The 13,223-nt window shown below is 56.9% G+C and overlaps 1 protein-coding gene across 1 annotated transcript; it reads left to right on the top strand.

Annotated features, from left to right (window-relative positions):
- Positions 1 to 2,974: 2,974 nt before the first annotated feature.
- Positions 2,975 to 11,626, top strand: PTTG1IP (PTTG1 interacting protein). Its single transcript, XM_069864440.1, has 7 exons — positions 2,975 to 3,065; positions 6,426 to 6,478; positions 7,423 to 7,531; positions 9,671 to 9,773; positions 9,882 to 9,947; positions 10,348 to 10,394; positions 10,872 to 11,626. Exons 1-7 carry the CDS (start codon positions 2,981 to 2,983, stop codon positions 10,913 to 10,915), a joined length of 507 nt encoding a protein of 168 aa, XP_069720541.1. The 5' UTR covers positions 2,975 to 2,980; the 3' UTR covers positions 10,916 to 11,626.
- Positions 11,627 to 13,223: the final 1,597 nt, after the last annotated feature.

Genomic DNA, 13,223 nt, shown 5'->3' with positions numbered 1-13,223 from the left:
GCTCGTGATCCCTGCTCGTGCTGCCGGGATGCTCCAGAGCCCAAGAGTTGCTTCACGAATGAACCCAAGGCAAAAGAACGAGGCACTTGACAAAGAGGAATGATTTGGTAGATGCTTCCAGCCTCCCAAGCCAGCCAGCAGGGGCTCACAAGGCATCGCTCACAAGTGGGAACCGTAAAATCGTAGAATCACTTGGTTGGAAAAGATCTTTGAGATCATCGAGTCTAATTGTACCTGTCCACTATGAAACCAGATCCCTGAGCACCTCATCCACCCATCTGTGAAACCCCATCAGGGACGGGGACTCCACCACCACCTTGTGCAGCCTCTGCCAGGGCCCAAGAACCTTTTCCATGAAGAAATTGTTCCTGATGTCCAATCTGAACCAGCCCTGGTGCAACCTGAGGCCTTTTCCTCTCCTCCCATCACCTGTGACCTGGGAGAAGAGCCCAGCACCCACCTTGCTACAACCTCCTTTCAGGCAGTTGCAGAGAACGATGAGGTCTCCCCCTCAGCCTTCTTTGCTCCAGGCTAAACAGCCCCAGGTCCCTCAGCCTCTCCAGAACCCTTGTTCTCCAGCCCCTTCCCCAGCTCTGTTCCCTTCTCCGTACATGCTCCAGCCCCTCAATGTCCTTCTTGCAGTGAGGGTCCCAAAACTGAACCCAGGATTCGAGGTGCAGCCTCACCAGCACCGAGCCCGGGGCACAATCCCTGTCCTGCTCCTGCTGGCCACACAGTTTCTGACACGGTCCAAGATGAAGGAGCTGCCTCCACCTTGGGAGGTGCCTTCAGGGAGACTTCCCTGGTCCCACTAACACTGGAGCGATGCCGGTGCCTGCCCAACCTCAAGCACCAGCTGCTTTAGGAGGAACAAACAGACAGGTCCCGTGTGTTTTCGGCAGCCCCCGAGTCCTCACTGCAGGCAGAGAACACCGCGTTTCTCCCGAGGAGGTGTCAAAATCCCAACCAGCAGCAAGAGGCGGCTGCTTGCGTCAGAGCGCTCGCCTGCCGTGGCAGAATGGAGAGAGGACCGTTCCCACCTCCACATCCTGCATCTCCCACGGCTCAGCCCCACATCCCAGGGTTCGGTTCCCTCCTCCCCAGCCTGCGGGAGCTCTGCCACCAGCAGCCAGCCCATCTGGCTCTCAAGGACACCGCAAACACCGCAGGGAGAGGGAAGTTTTCAGAGTGGGCAGATGATGAGCTCCACAATGAGGCTGGCGGCGGCAGGGGAGGCCAGCAAGGCTACAAGATCTCTTTCTTCAGGTTTTCACCTTCCAGTACTCAAAGGGGCTCCAAGAAAGCCGGGGAGGAACTGCTTCCAAAGCCTTGTAGGAATAGGACGAGGGGCAATGGGTATAAACTGGAGAGGGACAGATTTAGTCTAGACACAAGGAGGAATTTCTTCACAATGAGGGTGGGGAGGCCCTGGCCCAGGCTGCCCAGAGCAGGGGTGGCTGCCCCATCCCTGGAGGGGTTCAAGGCCAGGTTAGATGGGGCTTGGAGCCCCTGATCTGGTGGGAGGTGACCCTGCCCATGGCAGGGGTGGCACTGGATGGGCTTTGAGGTCCCTTCCAACACAAACCATTCCGTGATTCTATTCCTGCAGCATTCTCACTGCTTGACCATGGATCTCGGTGTCCCTGGGCTCAGCGTTGGCTCAAGCCACTGGTCTGTGCAACCAGACAATGCTGGGAGCCTCTCGGAGCTGTCAGAGGGACTGGGATGCTGGGTTATGGTGGCTGTCACAGGGATAAAGCTGTCCTTTCCCCATGAACAGGCCTAACCTTCGAGAAGCAAAATACTTCTTTCCAGAGCTGAGCTGTCCTTTTGTTTGATTTACTCCAGTATGAACAATACCCCAATCTCCAGTAAAATTCCACCACGGCATCACATCACTGTGCGCCGTGTGAACACGCACGGATCTCTTTATATTGATCCAGATCCCTGGGGGTGTTGGTTGACAGCAACTGAACATGAGCCGGCAGTGGCCCAGGTGGCCAAGAAGGCCAATGGCATCTTGGCTTGGATCAGAAACGGCGTGACCAGCAGGTCCAGGGAGGTTCTTCTCCCTCTGGACTCGGCCCTGGTGAGACCGCTCCTCGAATCCTGGGGTCAGTTCTGGGCCCCTCACCACAAGAAGGATGTTGAGGCTCTGGAGCGAGTCCAGAGAAGAGCAACAAAGCTGGTGAGGGGGCTGGAGAACAGGCCTGATGAGGAACGGCTGAGAGAGCTGGGGGTGTTTAGCCTGGAGAAGAGGAGGCTGAGGGGAGACCTCATTGTTCTCTACAACTGCCTGAAAGGAGGTTGTGGAGAGGAGGGAGCTGGGCTCTTCTCCCAAGGGACAGGGGACAGGACGAGAGGGAATGGCCTCAAGCTCCACCAGGGGAGGTTCAGGCTGGACATTAGGAAAAAATTCTTCACGGAAAGGATCATTGGTCCCTGGCAGAGGCTGCCCAGGGAGGGGGTTGAGTCCCCTTCCCTGGAGGGGTTTAAGGGACGGGTGGACGAGGCGCTGAGGGACATGGTTTAGTGTTTGATAGGAATGGTTGGACTCGACGATCCGATGGGTCTCTTCCAACCTGGCGATTCTGTGATTCTATGATTCAGTGATGCTCAGGGACACGGTTTCGTGGCTGATAGGAATAGTTGGACTCGATGACCCACAAGGTCTTTCCCAACGGGGTGATTCTTTGATCCTGTGATTCCAACACGGCGGGTTGGATGGACAGAAGCCTTCGGAGCAGCTTCCAGCGCTGAAAGGGGCTCCGGGAAAGCTGGGGAGGGGCTGTGGATCAGGGATGGGAAGAGGAGGGAGCGGTTTTGAGCTGAAAGAGAGGAGATTGAGATGAGATCTGGTGGAGAAATGGTTATTAGTGAGGCTGGGGGGGGCAGGGAGGGGGGGTCCCCGGGGCAGGGGCCGAGCCTCGGGGCTCAGCGCCGGGTCCGCCCCCGCCCGCCCCCGCCCGCCGGCCGCGCCATGGCCCCGCTGCCCCGGCTGCTGCCGCTGCTGCTGCCGCTGCTGCTGCCCCCGGCCCTGCCCGCCGCCCAGGACCCGCCGGCAGGTGAGGGGGAACCGGCACCGGCCACGGGGGGACGGCCCCGAGCAGCCCCGGAGCTGCCGCCCTGGGAGAACGGGGCGACGGGAACGGGACAGACACGGGCTCCGGTGGGACCGAGGGCTCCGAGCTCCAGGGCCCCGGGACCGGGACAGACCCGGGCTCCGGTGGGACCGAGGGCTCCGAGCTCCAGGGCTCCGGGACCGGGACAGACCCGGGCTCCGGTGGGACCGAGGGCTCCGAGCTCCAGGGCTCCGGGACCGGGACAGACACGGGCTCCTGGTGGGACCGAGGGCTCCGAGCCCCAGGGCTCTGGGACCTCTCAGCCCCGGGCTCCTGGTGGGACCGGAGGCTCCGAGCCCCAGGGCTCCCGGACCTCTCAGCCCCGGACTCCTGGTGGGATCGGAGGCTTCGAGCTCCAGGGCTCCGGTACCGGGACAGACCCGGGCTCCGGTGGGACCGAGGGCTCCGAGCCCCAGGGCTCTGGGACCTCTCAGCCCCGGGCTCCTGGTGGGACCGGAGGCTCCGAGCTCCAGGACTCCGGTACCGGGACAGTCCCGGTGCTGCCTCTCGGTGGGATCGGGGCTCCAACACCGGGGCAGCCCTGGGCTCTGCCTCCCTGTGGGACCGGGGGCTTCGAGCCCCAGGGCTCCGGGACCGGGACAGCCCCGGTGCTGTCTCCCTATGGCACCGGGGGCTCCCAACCCCGCTCGGCCCCAGCGCAGCCTCCCCGTGGGACCGGGGGTTTTGAGCCCCAGGGCTCCCGGTGGGACCGAGGACTTCGAGCCCCAGGGCTCCGGTCCAACTCAGCCCTAGGCTCCCGTTGGGACCAAAGGCTTCGAGTCCCCAGAGCTCCGATGCCGCTCAGCCCCGGTGCTGCCTCCCCACAGGACCGAAGGCTCCGAGCTCCGGTACTGGGACAGCCCAGGGGTCCCAGTTCTGCCTCCCCGTGGGTTGGGGGGCTCCGAGCCCGCGATCCCCCATGGCTTCGCGGTGACGTTGGACCCCACTCTCGGAGGAGATCCAACGCGTGGAGCAGGCTGTCACCCCACAGCGTGTGCTGGGCACGGGGTGGCTAGTGGCCAGGGCTTGGGGTGACTCCACTGGGAGCCCTGTGGGGTGAGATCCAGCGCATCCCTCAGGTCTGGAAGATGGGGTGCTGGAAGAGAGTCTCTACTTGCTGCGTTTCCAGCTCCTGCTGCAATATAATGGGATAATGGGGCATATAGCGATGCCGACGGCTCAGCCAGGTCTTGGGCAGCAGTTGGGTACCTGTCATGGGCAGGGGGGACTCGCGAGGTCCCCGCTGATGGCCCCTGGGAGGAGATCCTCCTTCAGGAGAGGGGAGACTGGCTGGGGGAGCCTCACGCTGGGAGCTTTGGACCATAGAATCATAGAATCACCAGGTTGGAAGAAACCCACCGGATCATCGAGTCCAACCATTCCTATCAAACACTAAACCAAGGTGGGTGCCGTAGAGATGTGGGTGAGGAGCAGCTTCTCCTGCGCGTGTGGAGGATGTCACATAGCCCCATGGGGGCCTTGCCAGGTAGAGGAGAAGTTCTGCCCCTTCAGGGGTGTCCCAAGGAGCTTGCCCACTCTTCTGAGCGAGCAGCTGGTCTCCATGCAACAACCAGCGCTCCGATGGCTGCTTGGTGGCTCTGGTTGAGAAGAGAGTGAGGGGCAATATGTATTCTATGTCTTCCTTCTGCTGCAAGCCACTCACTTCACTTCTCTTGTAGCCAAGTGGCAAAAGCGCTCTCCGGGAGGACGGGAGGTGCTCTCCCACCCCTGTCACCAGGGACCACAGTGCTGCCCCTGCCATCCAGGGTGAGTGGGTTGGTCCCTTGAGATCAGGGACTGGGGACAAAACCCCAGTCCTGAAGAGCTGCCAAGTCCTGGAAACAGCCCGTTCCCATCCAGCTGTAGGAGAGTGGCTTTGCCTTCGTGGCTCTGAGGATGAATCCCATCTTGGGGGTTCCAGGAGGGGGGAAAATGCCCAGAGGAAAGCAAGGCATCAGTGGGAAGCTGGATTAAAAGTGCAGACTCTCCTTTTGCCTGCCGATGGCCTCCTGCAGCGAGAGGAGGCTGCATCGCCGCCTCGTAAGCAAACAGGCTCGGGGCAGCAATGTGATGCTTTTCCGGCCTTGCTTGGAGAAATGGGGAAGACGCAGCTTCCCAGAGTGTTTGAAATCTGCAATCTCGGCCTCTCCGGGCCGTGTGTAAACACCCTTATCTGAGCTGTGTTAATAAATTGCCCAGTTGTTTGGAGGGCTGCACAGGGCGCGTGACTGTTGGCAGTGGGTCACAGCACAGGGTTCCGGCCAGCTGGAGAGATAAAATGCAGCTTTACTGCTTGTGAGTGTGGAAAACAATCACCTCTGGGACTGATTTTTTTTCCCTGATGAAGGTGCTGGGAAGCAGTGATCCTCCTTCCACCTCTTACTGAGCAGTCAGGCAAATTGGTTTGTGTTTGTTTTCTTTAAACTGCAGTCAAACAGCCCCAGCTGATGCTCAGACCCTTTAGGCAGGGGTGAGGTTTAAATGCCTGATTCTCAAGGGCTGGCAAACCACCCTTCCTGAGGATCTGAGGAGCGAAAGAGCAGGCGAGGATCCTGTAGGAAGATTTCCCCGCGGAGCTAGTGCTGCTGGGAGCTGCAGGCAAGCCCAGGAAGGCAGTTGGACTGGGCCACTTTGTCCTGTGTTCAGACCTGGTCTGTGCCCCCCGCCAGCTGCCCTGCACCCCCCGGCGATGCTGTCATCGACCGTGGCACCGGTGCTGAAAGCCACCCGTGTCTAGAGAGCAGGGGCCTTCCTCCACCAACTGGAGGTGGAAAAAGCATCTGAACATGGGTGCTGATTTCCACTGTGGTGCTGCTCCATCTCCTGGAGCGTTTCCTGCAGAAGGAGGGTTTGGATGAATTGCTGAGGCAGAGTACGGCTCTCGTGCAGTGGGAGGGTACAGGCTCCCCCGGGGACTGTATGTCCCACCTTGTGCTCTTTGCTTCTCCTTTTCTTGGTAGTCGCTTCCTCATCTGGGTCTTGTTTGTTTGAGCTGCTCCGTCATCTGGCAATGTGGGACTGCACTGCCTGCCCTACCCTTGTCCTCGTCCTCGCAGGGTCCCTCCGGACCGACCCCAGCTGTGTCCCCCTGCTGTCCCCCTGCCTGCAGCCACAGCAGGTGCTCAGCCTTGAAGGGAAAGGAGATCCACGAAGAGGAATTCCCAGCTTTGGGTCAGCGCGGGCAAAGCAGATGATTTCCACTTGCACTTGGGCCTCCCGTCATGACACCGACTGCATTTTGAAGTTCTTGCAGCTCTGAGCAGTTTTTCAGAGTCCTGAGGTGTCTTTTTTTCCTTCTTGTAGATTGTCACCAGTATACGAACAGGAGCTGTGAGGAGTGTCTGAAAAATGTCACCGTAAGTAGCTGTAGTAAAACTCCCAACCTCTCGCCGAGCCTGAAAACACAGGGTGGGCTTTGCCGGCTGCCAAAGAGCAATTTCCCTCCTGGAAGCGACGCTGCTTTCCCTGCTCTTGTCCTGAGCACCCTGCAAATGCCACCTCCCTGTGTTGGTGAGAGGGCACCCCCACCTCAGCCCTCTGGGAAGAGGCTGCTAGAAACTGCTTGGGGTTTGTTGTACGCTTTTCGAGTTGAAGAATTGAATTGCTGAGCTCCTCCTCACGGATGGGACGCTGTCAGGGGGACGCACATGGTGAAGGAGCAGAGAGGACTGGACTGGCTGGGCAAGCTGCTCCTCCACCAGTCTGTGGTGCCGTGGCACTGGGCGGGTGTGGGATGCGTCCCTCTGTCCTGCCAGCCTCCCCTGCTTATCTCCAACATCAGCAAACTTGAACCAGAGTCACATCTTGCAGAGGACTTAGAACCAGTTTGACCAAACCCAGCTGAATGTTGGCGTTGGGGGTTGGAGCCAGCAGGAAAGGAGAGTGCAAAGCTGCCACAGGGACTGTGGCTGGGAAAGAGTGGTGAGGGCACACAGAAACCTCTCCTGCTCATCAGCTCTGTGCTGAGTGGCTGACTTGGAGGTTTCTTCTTGTCCCAAAAACACTGTGCCAAATAAACATGAAGGATTTAGTGATTACTACAATCGTGCAAGCCAGGAGAAGGGTTCTCAACATCTTTCCTTGGTCTAAAAATCTGCACTCCCCTCTCCTGCCTCTCCTAGGGCAGGCAAATCTGTGCTGAGCGAACTCAACTGTTGCTCCTGAGCATCCCATGGATGTTGGGTGGTACCTGGCCCCCAGGAGCAGGCGACAGTGGCCGTGTTGCTGTGGCTACTAAAGCCGAGCGTGGCTAACCAGCCGTACTGCCCACACCAGTAACGCTGTGCTGCCTGTGTCCCAGTGCCTGTGGTGTGCCAGCAGTGGGAAATGCATGGAGTACCCTGTCCGAAGAATCCTGCCGCCGTCCGACCTCTGCGAGCTCCGCTCCGCGCGCTGGGGAGTCTGCTGGGGTAAGTGGATGGTGCTGGAGCGATGCCTGCCTGTCAGAGCTGGCTGCTGAGCGGTGCTGGGTGCCGTTGGCGCGCGTGGTAACGGGAGGTTTCCCTCACTTCCCTTTCTCGCTGCCGGAATAGCAAGGACAGGCTGAAGTCAACCAAGGTTCTGCAAACTTCTGAAGTGTGGGTGGGAAAGCAGAGTGTGAGCAGTCCCTGCCTTCTGGCAAGAAGGACCTGTGGGGCTTTAGCTCTTCTAAATATATTCCTCGTGCTTTAGTGCGATGGAGGCTTCCCCGTGCGGCCAGCGCTGAGGAACAAGAGCCAAGGCACTTGCTCAGCAGGCAGCTGCCTGTGCAAACCTTCCTGGTGCTCAAAGCATGCACACGCCGGTGGTTGGCTCTTGGGCAGCTCTTTCTTCTGCACCCCGAGGAGCACTCTTCCTGCACTGCTTCAGGCTCTTTCCCTGCAGCAGTGTGCCTGCTGTCCCAGGCAGGCTCTTAAACAGCACGGGGGCTCTTGGAACCAGAAGTGAGATGCCCTCTCTGGAGGTCTGTGTGGGCTTCTTCTAGTGCTGAGCATGCAGCGGTCCTGCTCAGCTCTCACCCACCTGAGAAAATAGCCTCTTCCATAAGCTGTGCTGAAGCCAGGTCACCTCCAGGAGCTTTTTCTAGCTGCCACCTGGCTCTTGGCTGCCTTTCCAGCTTGCTGCTCTGTTTCCTGGAGGGATTCTGGAGAAATTAGTGTCTTGTGTAGACCAAGCTTGGTGCACACTTGTGCACAGACAGAACCCAGTTTGTGTGGCCGAGGCAGATAGCAACCAAGTTGGGACTTGATGGGGAACTTGGAGTTGGATTGTTGTCACCCATCTCATGTTGTGATTGAGGATGGGCTCTCCTCTCTGCCCACAAGAGAGTGAAAACCACTCCCATTACTTGTGGAGGAAGAACCTCCTCTTTGTGAGCTGTGCAGTGTGCTTTTCTGAACCTTGTGTAAGACCCTGCAATACTCGTTTTTATGTGAGTAGCTTCACAAAAGGTTTCATTGTAGGAGAACACATTCCTTAGCTTGTAAAACTCGCTTTAGAGGAGATTAGTCTTGCGGAAGATTAGCTCTTAAATGAGTCTGTGTTTTTGAGGTGTGTGACTTCAGCCTTTCCTGTCAGACGGAGGAGCTCCCGCTGTGCTGCCACCCACCCCCCTGGGGGCAGGGGGGAACTGACCCTCAGGTTCAACCTCAGAAGCACCAATACAGACCTGTGCTGGTGGATAAACTCCCTTTGGAGCTGAAGAGCCTGGCTTGGGCCTGAGCCTGACAATGTTAAAGAAACATTTGGACAAGGCCCTCACACAGTGTGAATGCTGGGGTTGTTCTATGCAGGGACAGGAGTTGGACTCTATGATCCATGTGGGTTCCTTCCAACTCTGGTCAGTCTATGATTTGATGATTTAGAGGCACTGCTGGCCCTGAGGCAGTAAAACCCAGTGGATCTTGTCTTGCTTTGTCTCTCACCCATGGACACACATAAGTGCATCCAGTCCCCTGTCATCTCATAGAATCATGGAATGGTTTGGGTTGGAAAGGACATCAAAGCCCATCCAGTCCCACCCCTGCCATGGGCAGGGACACCTCCCACTGGCCCAGGCTGCTCCAAGCCCCATCCAACCTGGCCCTCAACACCTCCAGGGATGGGGCAGCCACCCCTGCTCTGGGCAGCCTGGGCCAGGGCCTCTCCACCTTATTAATGAAGAATTTCTTCCTCATGTCTAGTCTAAATCTTCCCCCTTCCAATTTAAAGCCATTCCCCTTCATCCTATCTCTCCATGCCCTTGGAAAAAGCCCATCCCCAGCTTTTCTAGAGCTTCTTCAGGTACTAGGTGGCCACTATAAGGTGTCCTCAGAGCCTTCTCTTCTCCAGGCCAAACAACCCCAACTCTCTCAGCCTGTCCTCATAGCAGAGGTGTTTCAGCCCTCAGATCACCTCCCTGGCCTCCTCTGGACCCATTCCAACGGTTCCATCCCCTCTTTATGTCGGGGATTCCAGACCCAGACCCAGGACTCCAGATGGGGTCTCAAAAGAGTGGAGCAGAGGGGCAGAATTATAACTCCAGGCAGCCATGGATTTGTGTGCTAAATGTATTTTGTCAAACCCTTTAGTGAACTTTGAAGCCCTGATCATTGCCATGTCCGTGGTGGGAGGAACAATCCTTATCCTGCTGGGGGTTTGCTGCTGCTGCTGCTGCAAGAAAAAGAGCAAAAAGCAAGTATTGAAAGAGGTCCCCTATTTTCTCCGAGTAGCTCGGATGCAGCCAGGTGTTGTTGCAGATCTGAGTGGCGAGCGCCGCTAACGGGCTCTTCTGTCTGTCAGGCCGGACAAGGATGATGAGAGAGCAGCCAGGGAGCGGGAGAAGAGGCGGGTGCGGCAGGAGGAGAGGTGAGGTTGCCCCACAGTCCCTGCTCAGCAGTGAGCAAACCCGCTGCCTCCGGCTGCAGGACCATTTGGCTCCTGCCTGCACCAAACGGGATGCCAGGAGGCTGCTGGGGCTCAACACACACAGTCAGTGGCTGCTGCAGCCCCAGCTCAAACATAAACCTCACGAACAACATCTTTCTGGGGTGGCTCGTGGATGCAGCATCACAACAGTGCTGTGTGTCTGACTCCTCGAGGGCTGCTGCTGTGTGTGACCTCTGGTGGCCCCACTGCTGTGGGGAGCTGCGGGGCTGGCAGCCTGGAGCTCCCAAGGTCAGGAAGAAGCAAGGAGCTGTAGCTCCTTTTGCTTGGTTTTGTATCATCAGTCACCGACTTGTGGTTTTTTTCTGTTTGCTTCTTTCAGGAGAGCAGAGATGAAATCACGGCATGATGAAATCCGAAGAAAATATGGTACAGTGCTGACATGAGTGATTCAAACTGAGCTTTAGACCGAGCAGCCTCAGTAACTGTGCTCCTCACTATGGTTACAGCTGCAGAGGAGATCTGGCCAGCAGGGAAAATGATGTTTCTGCTTCCCCCCTCTCAGGGAATTGCTCTCTTGCCCTCTGGAAGCAAGGGTAGAGGTGCTCGGGTCACAAGTGCTGCTCCTCTTGGGCAGGGCAGCAGGGGTGTTAACCCTCCCTGGGACCTGTGTCTTAACAGCTCTCTCCTCCTGTGCAGAGGAGGAGAGTGAAATTGTGCAGGCTGCACACACACATCAAATACGAGCAGGTCTTTCAGGACCTGCTCCTGACCTCTGGTCTTTCGGGTCAGCAGGGCTGTGGGACAGGAGACTGGGTGAAGTGTGGATGACAAAGAGTTGTAACCAAGAAGCGGGTTTCTTGCTGGCACGGCTGCTGCTGTCTGAACTGATCTCTTCTCTTCTAGGCCTGTTCAAGGAAGAGAACCCTTATGCAAAGTTTGAGAATTAGCACCTCTGGACCTGCCCCCCACCCCAGTGAACAGTGCCTTCCTGCAGAGCCGCAGGACTCCATGCTTCCCCCACCACGAGGAGCCCACCATGGTGCCACTGTCCCCTTCAGCTGCCACAGCAGATGAGCCAAATGCTCGGTGACACCATTGTCCCCACTGCAGAGCTTTGCTCTTGCTCTGCTGGTGCAGGAAGACGTGGTGGCAATACCAGAGGATGACAGGTTTCTTCTCAGTCCCCCCTGGGGTGGTAACGGGAGTCCAAAGCAATGCAAATAACAGTCCTTGTCCCTGGCCAAGGGCAAAAGCAACCTTATGAATATTTCTTGTTGCTGCCTCACCAAATACCCTTCACGCACACAAAGCCAGGCTTTTCTGTGCACCCCCTTTCTTCTCTTTTTTCCTTTAGTGTAGGCAAAAGCCAGCGAGAGTTGGTGGACTCGCTGGGCAGCACGAGGCAGCACGTGTCCCAGCACATTAGCATTCCTTTCAAAAAGCACAAGTTTCTGGTTCTCTCAGGCCTCCAAGAGGAAGGTCCCACATGCACGTTCTCACTTGCAACTAATGTGGGGAAATGCCCCAACTCTCCTACCTCTCTGTGCCTTTCCAGAAGCGTGGTCTCCTGGGCTTGATGGCCACGGCTGATAGCAATACTCTAGGCTTCTGATGCCTTTACAATATGTTAACTCTACATTAAACTGATTTGATTACTATGGTCGTCTGAAAGAATTGAATTCTGCTTCCCCACCGGGTCTGGGGCGGCAGCGGTGGCTGATGGAGTCGTGGCCATTACCTGCTCCTGGGTCGTCAGGTGCTGAGGGAGGCAGAAGCAAGGCTGCCTTGGGCTCTTGCTGGGCTTGAAAGGAGGAGTCTGTTCACAGAGATGCTCAGTCGCTGGGAAAAGCTGGGAGTAACAATGCTTTCTAAGAAAGGAGCTGGGTCTTTCTGCAAGGGCTCGGCCTGCGAGCATCCCTGAGCGCTCTATACGAGGTGGGTGGCCCAGGGGCTCCTGGCAGTACCGGGTATGGACCGAACCGTGTGCTGTGCTACCTGTGTAAGGGAATTTCTTCCTAATGTCTCATCTATATCTTCCCCTTTCCAATTTAAAGGCATTCCCTGTCATCCTGTCACTCCAGGCCCAGTAAAAATTCCCTCCCCAGCTTTCCTGGAGCCCCTTTCAGCACTGGGAGCTGCTCTGAGGTTTCCCCGAAGATTTTTCTTCTCCAGGCTGAACAATCTCAACCTTTGGGGTTGTTTGCTCCCTTTCGAATGCCTTCTCTTCTCCAGGCTCAATAACCAGGCTTGATGGCCACAACACTGTGTAGGGATGGTAGTGGCTGCAACAACCCCAGCACGATCCTCCTGCACCTGCAGGCAGGTGGACGTTGCTCAAAGCTCTGTCTTTCCCAGGGATTTCAAGGCTGGTTTTCCCACTTTTCTTATGCCATGGCAGAGTGGCCCTGCCCTGGGAATCAGCCCAGAGCCAGCTCTAGCTGTTTCGTGCAGGGCTGTCCTGCAATCACAGCACCCTGTACGTGCGACTGTCCCGCAGCTCAAAGTCCAGCTCCCCATTAATCCCTCCTTCCAAGTTCCCTCAACCATCCCCTGGCTGCCCATCTGTGGGAATATAACGGGAGATGGTTGAGGAGGGATTGGAAAACACCCTCAAGTGACCTTGCAGCTGGGATGTAGAAAAAACCCATAAATTATACTGATCTTTGCTGGCTCTGTGTGCTTAAGGAATAAAACTCTTTGTGTTTAGGTAACAAAGGGCTGTGATAAACTCAGGGCGAGCCTGGAAAACAGGCTTGAGGTTTCTGCCCTGCTGTGAGAAAGGTCAAAGCACAGGAGCAAACTGCTTTATTCCGAGAAACATACGCAAAGCAGCGGGTTCAGTGCACAAACTTTCTAGCAAAAACTGAGCTCCACAGTTTTTAATGTTTCAATGTGTTTAATACACTCCTCAATTACGTAGCCACCAAGATCATCAGCAAGTTTGCAGATGACACCAAGCTGAGCGGTGCAGTTGTCACACCAGAAGGACAGGGTGGCATCCGGAGGGATCCACACAGGCTGGAGAAGTGGGGATGGGAGAACCTCATGAGGTTTAACAAGGCCAAATGCAAGTTCATGCACCTGGGTCAGAGCAAACTGTGGTGTCAATACAGGCTGGGGGATGATGTGATTGGGAGCAGCCCTGAGGAGAAGGACTTGGGGTGCTGGGGGAGAAGGAGCTCATCGTGAGCCAGAAACCACCCGTGTCCTGGGCTGCATCCAGAGCCGTGGGACCAGCAGGGAGGGAGGGGATTC

This window comes from Phaenicophaeus curvirostris, chromosome 10 (assembly GCF_032191515.1).
Source record: "Phaenicophaeus curvirostris isolate KB17595 chromosome 10, BPBGC_Pcur_1.0, whole genome shotgun sequence".
NCBI lineage: Eukaryota > Metazoa > Chordata > Aves > Cuculiformes > Cuculidae > Phaenicophaeus > Phaenicophaeus curvirostris.
The sequence above is the reverse complement of the archived record's forward strand: the minus strand, read 5'-3'. Positions and strand labels throughout refer to the sequence as shown.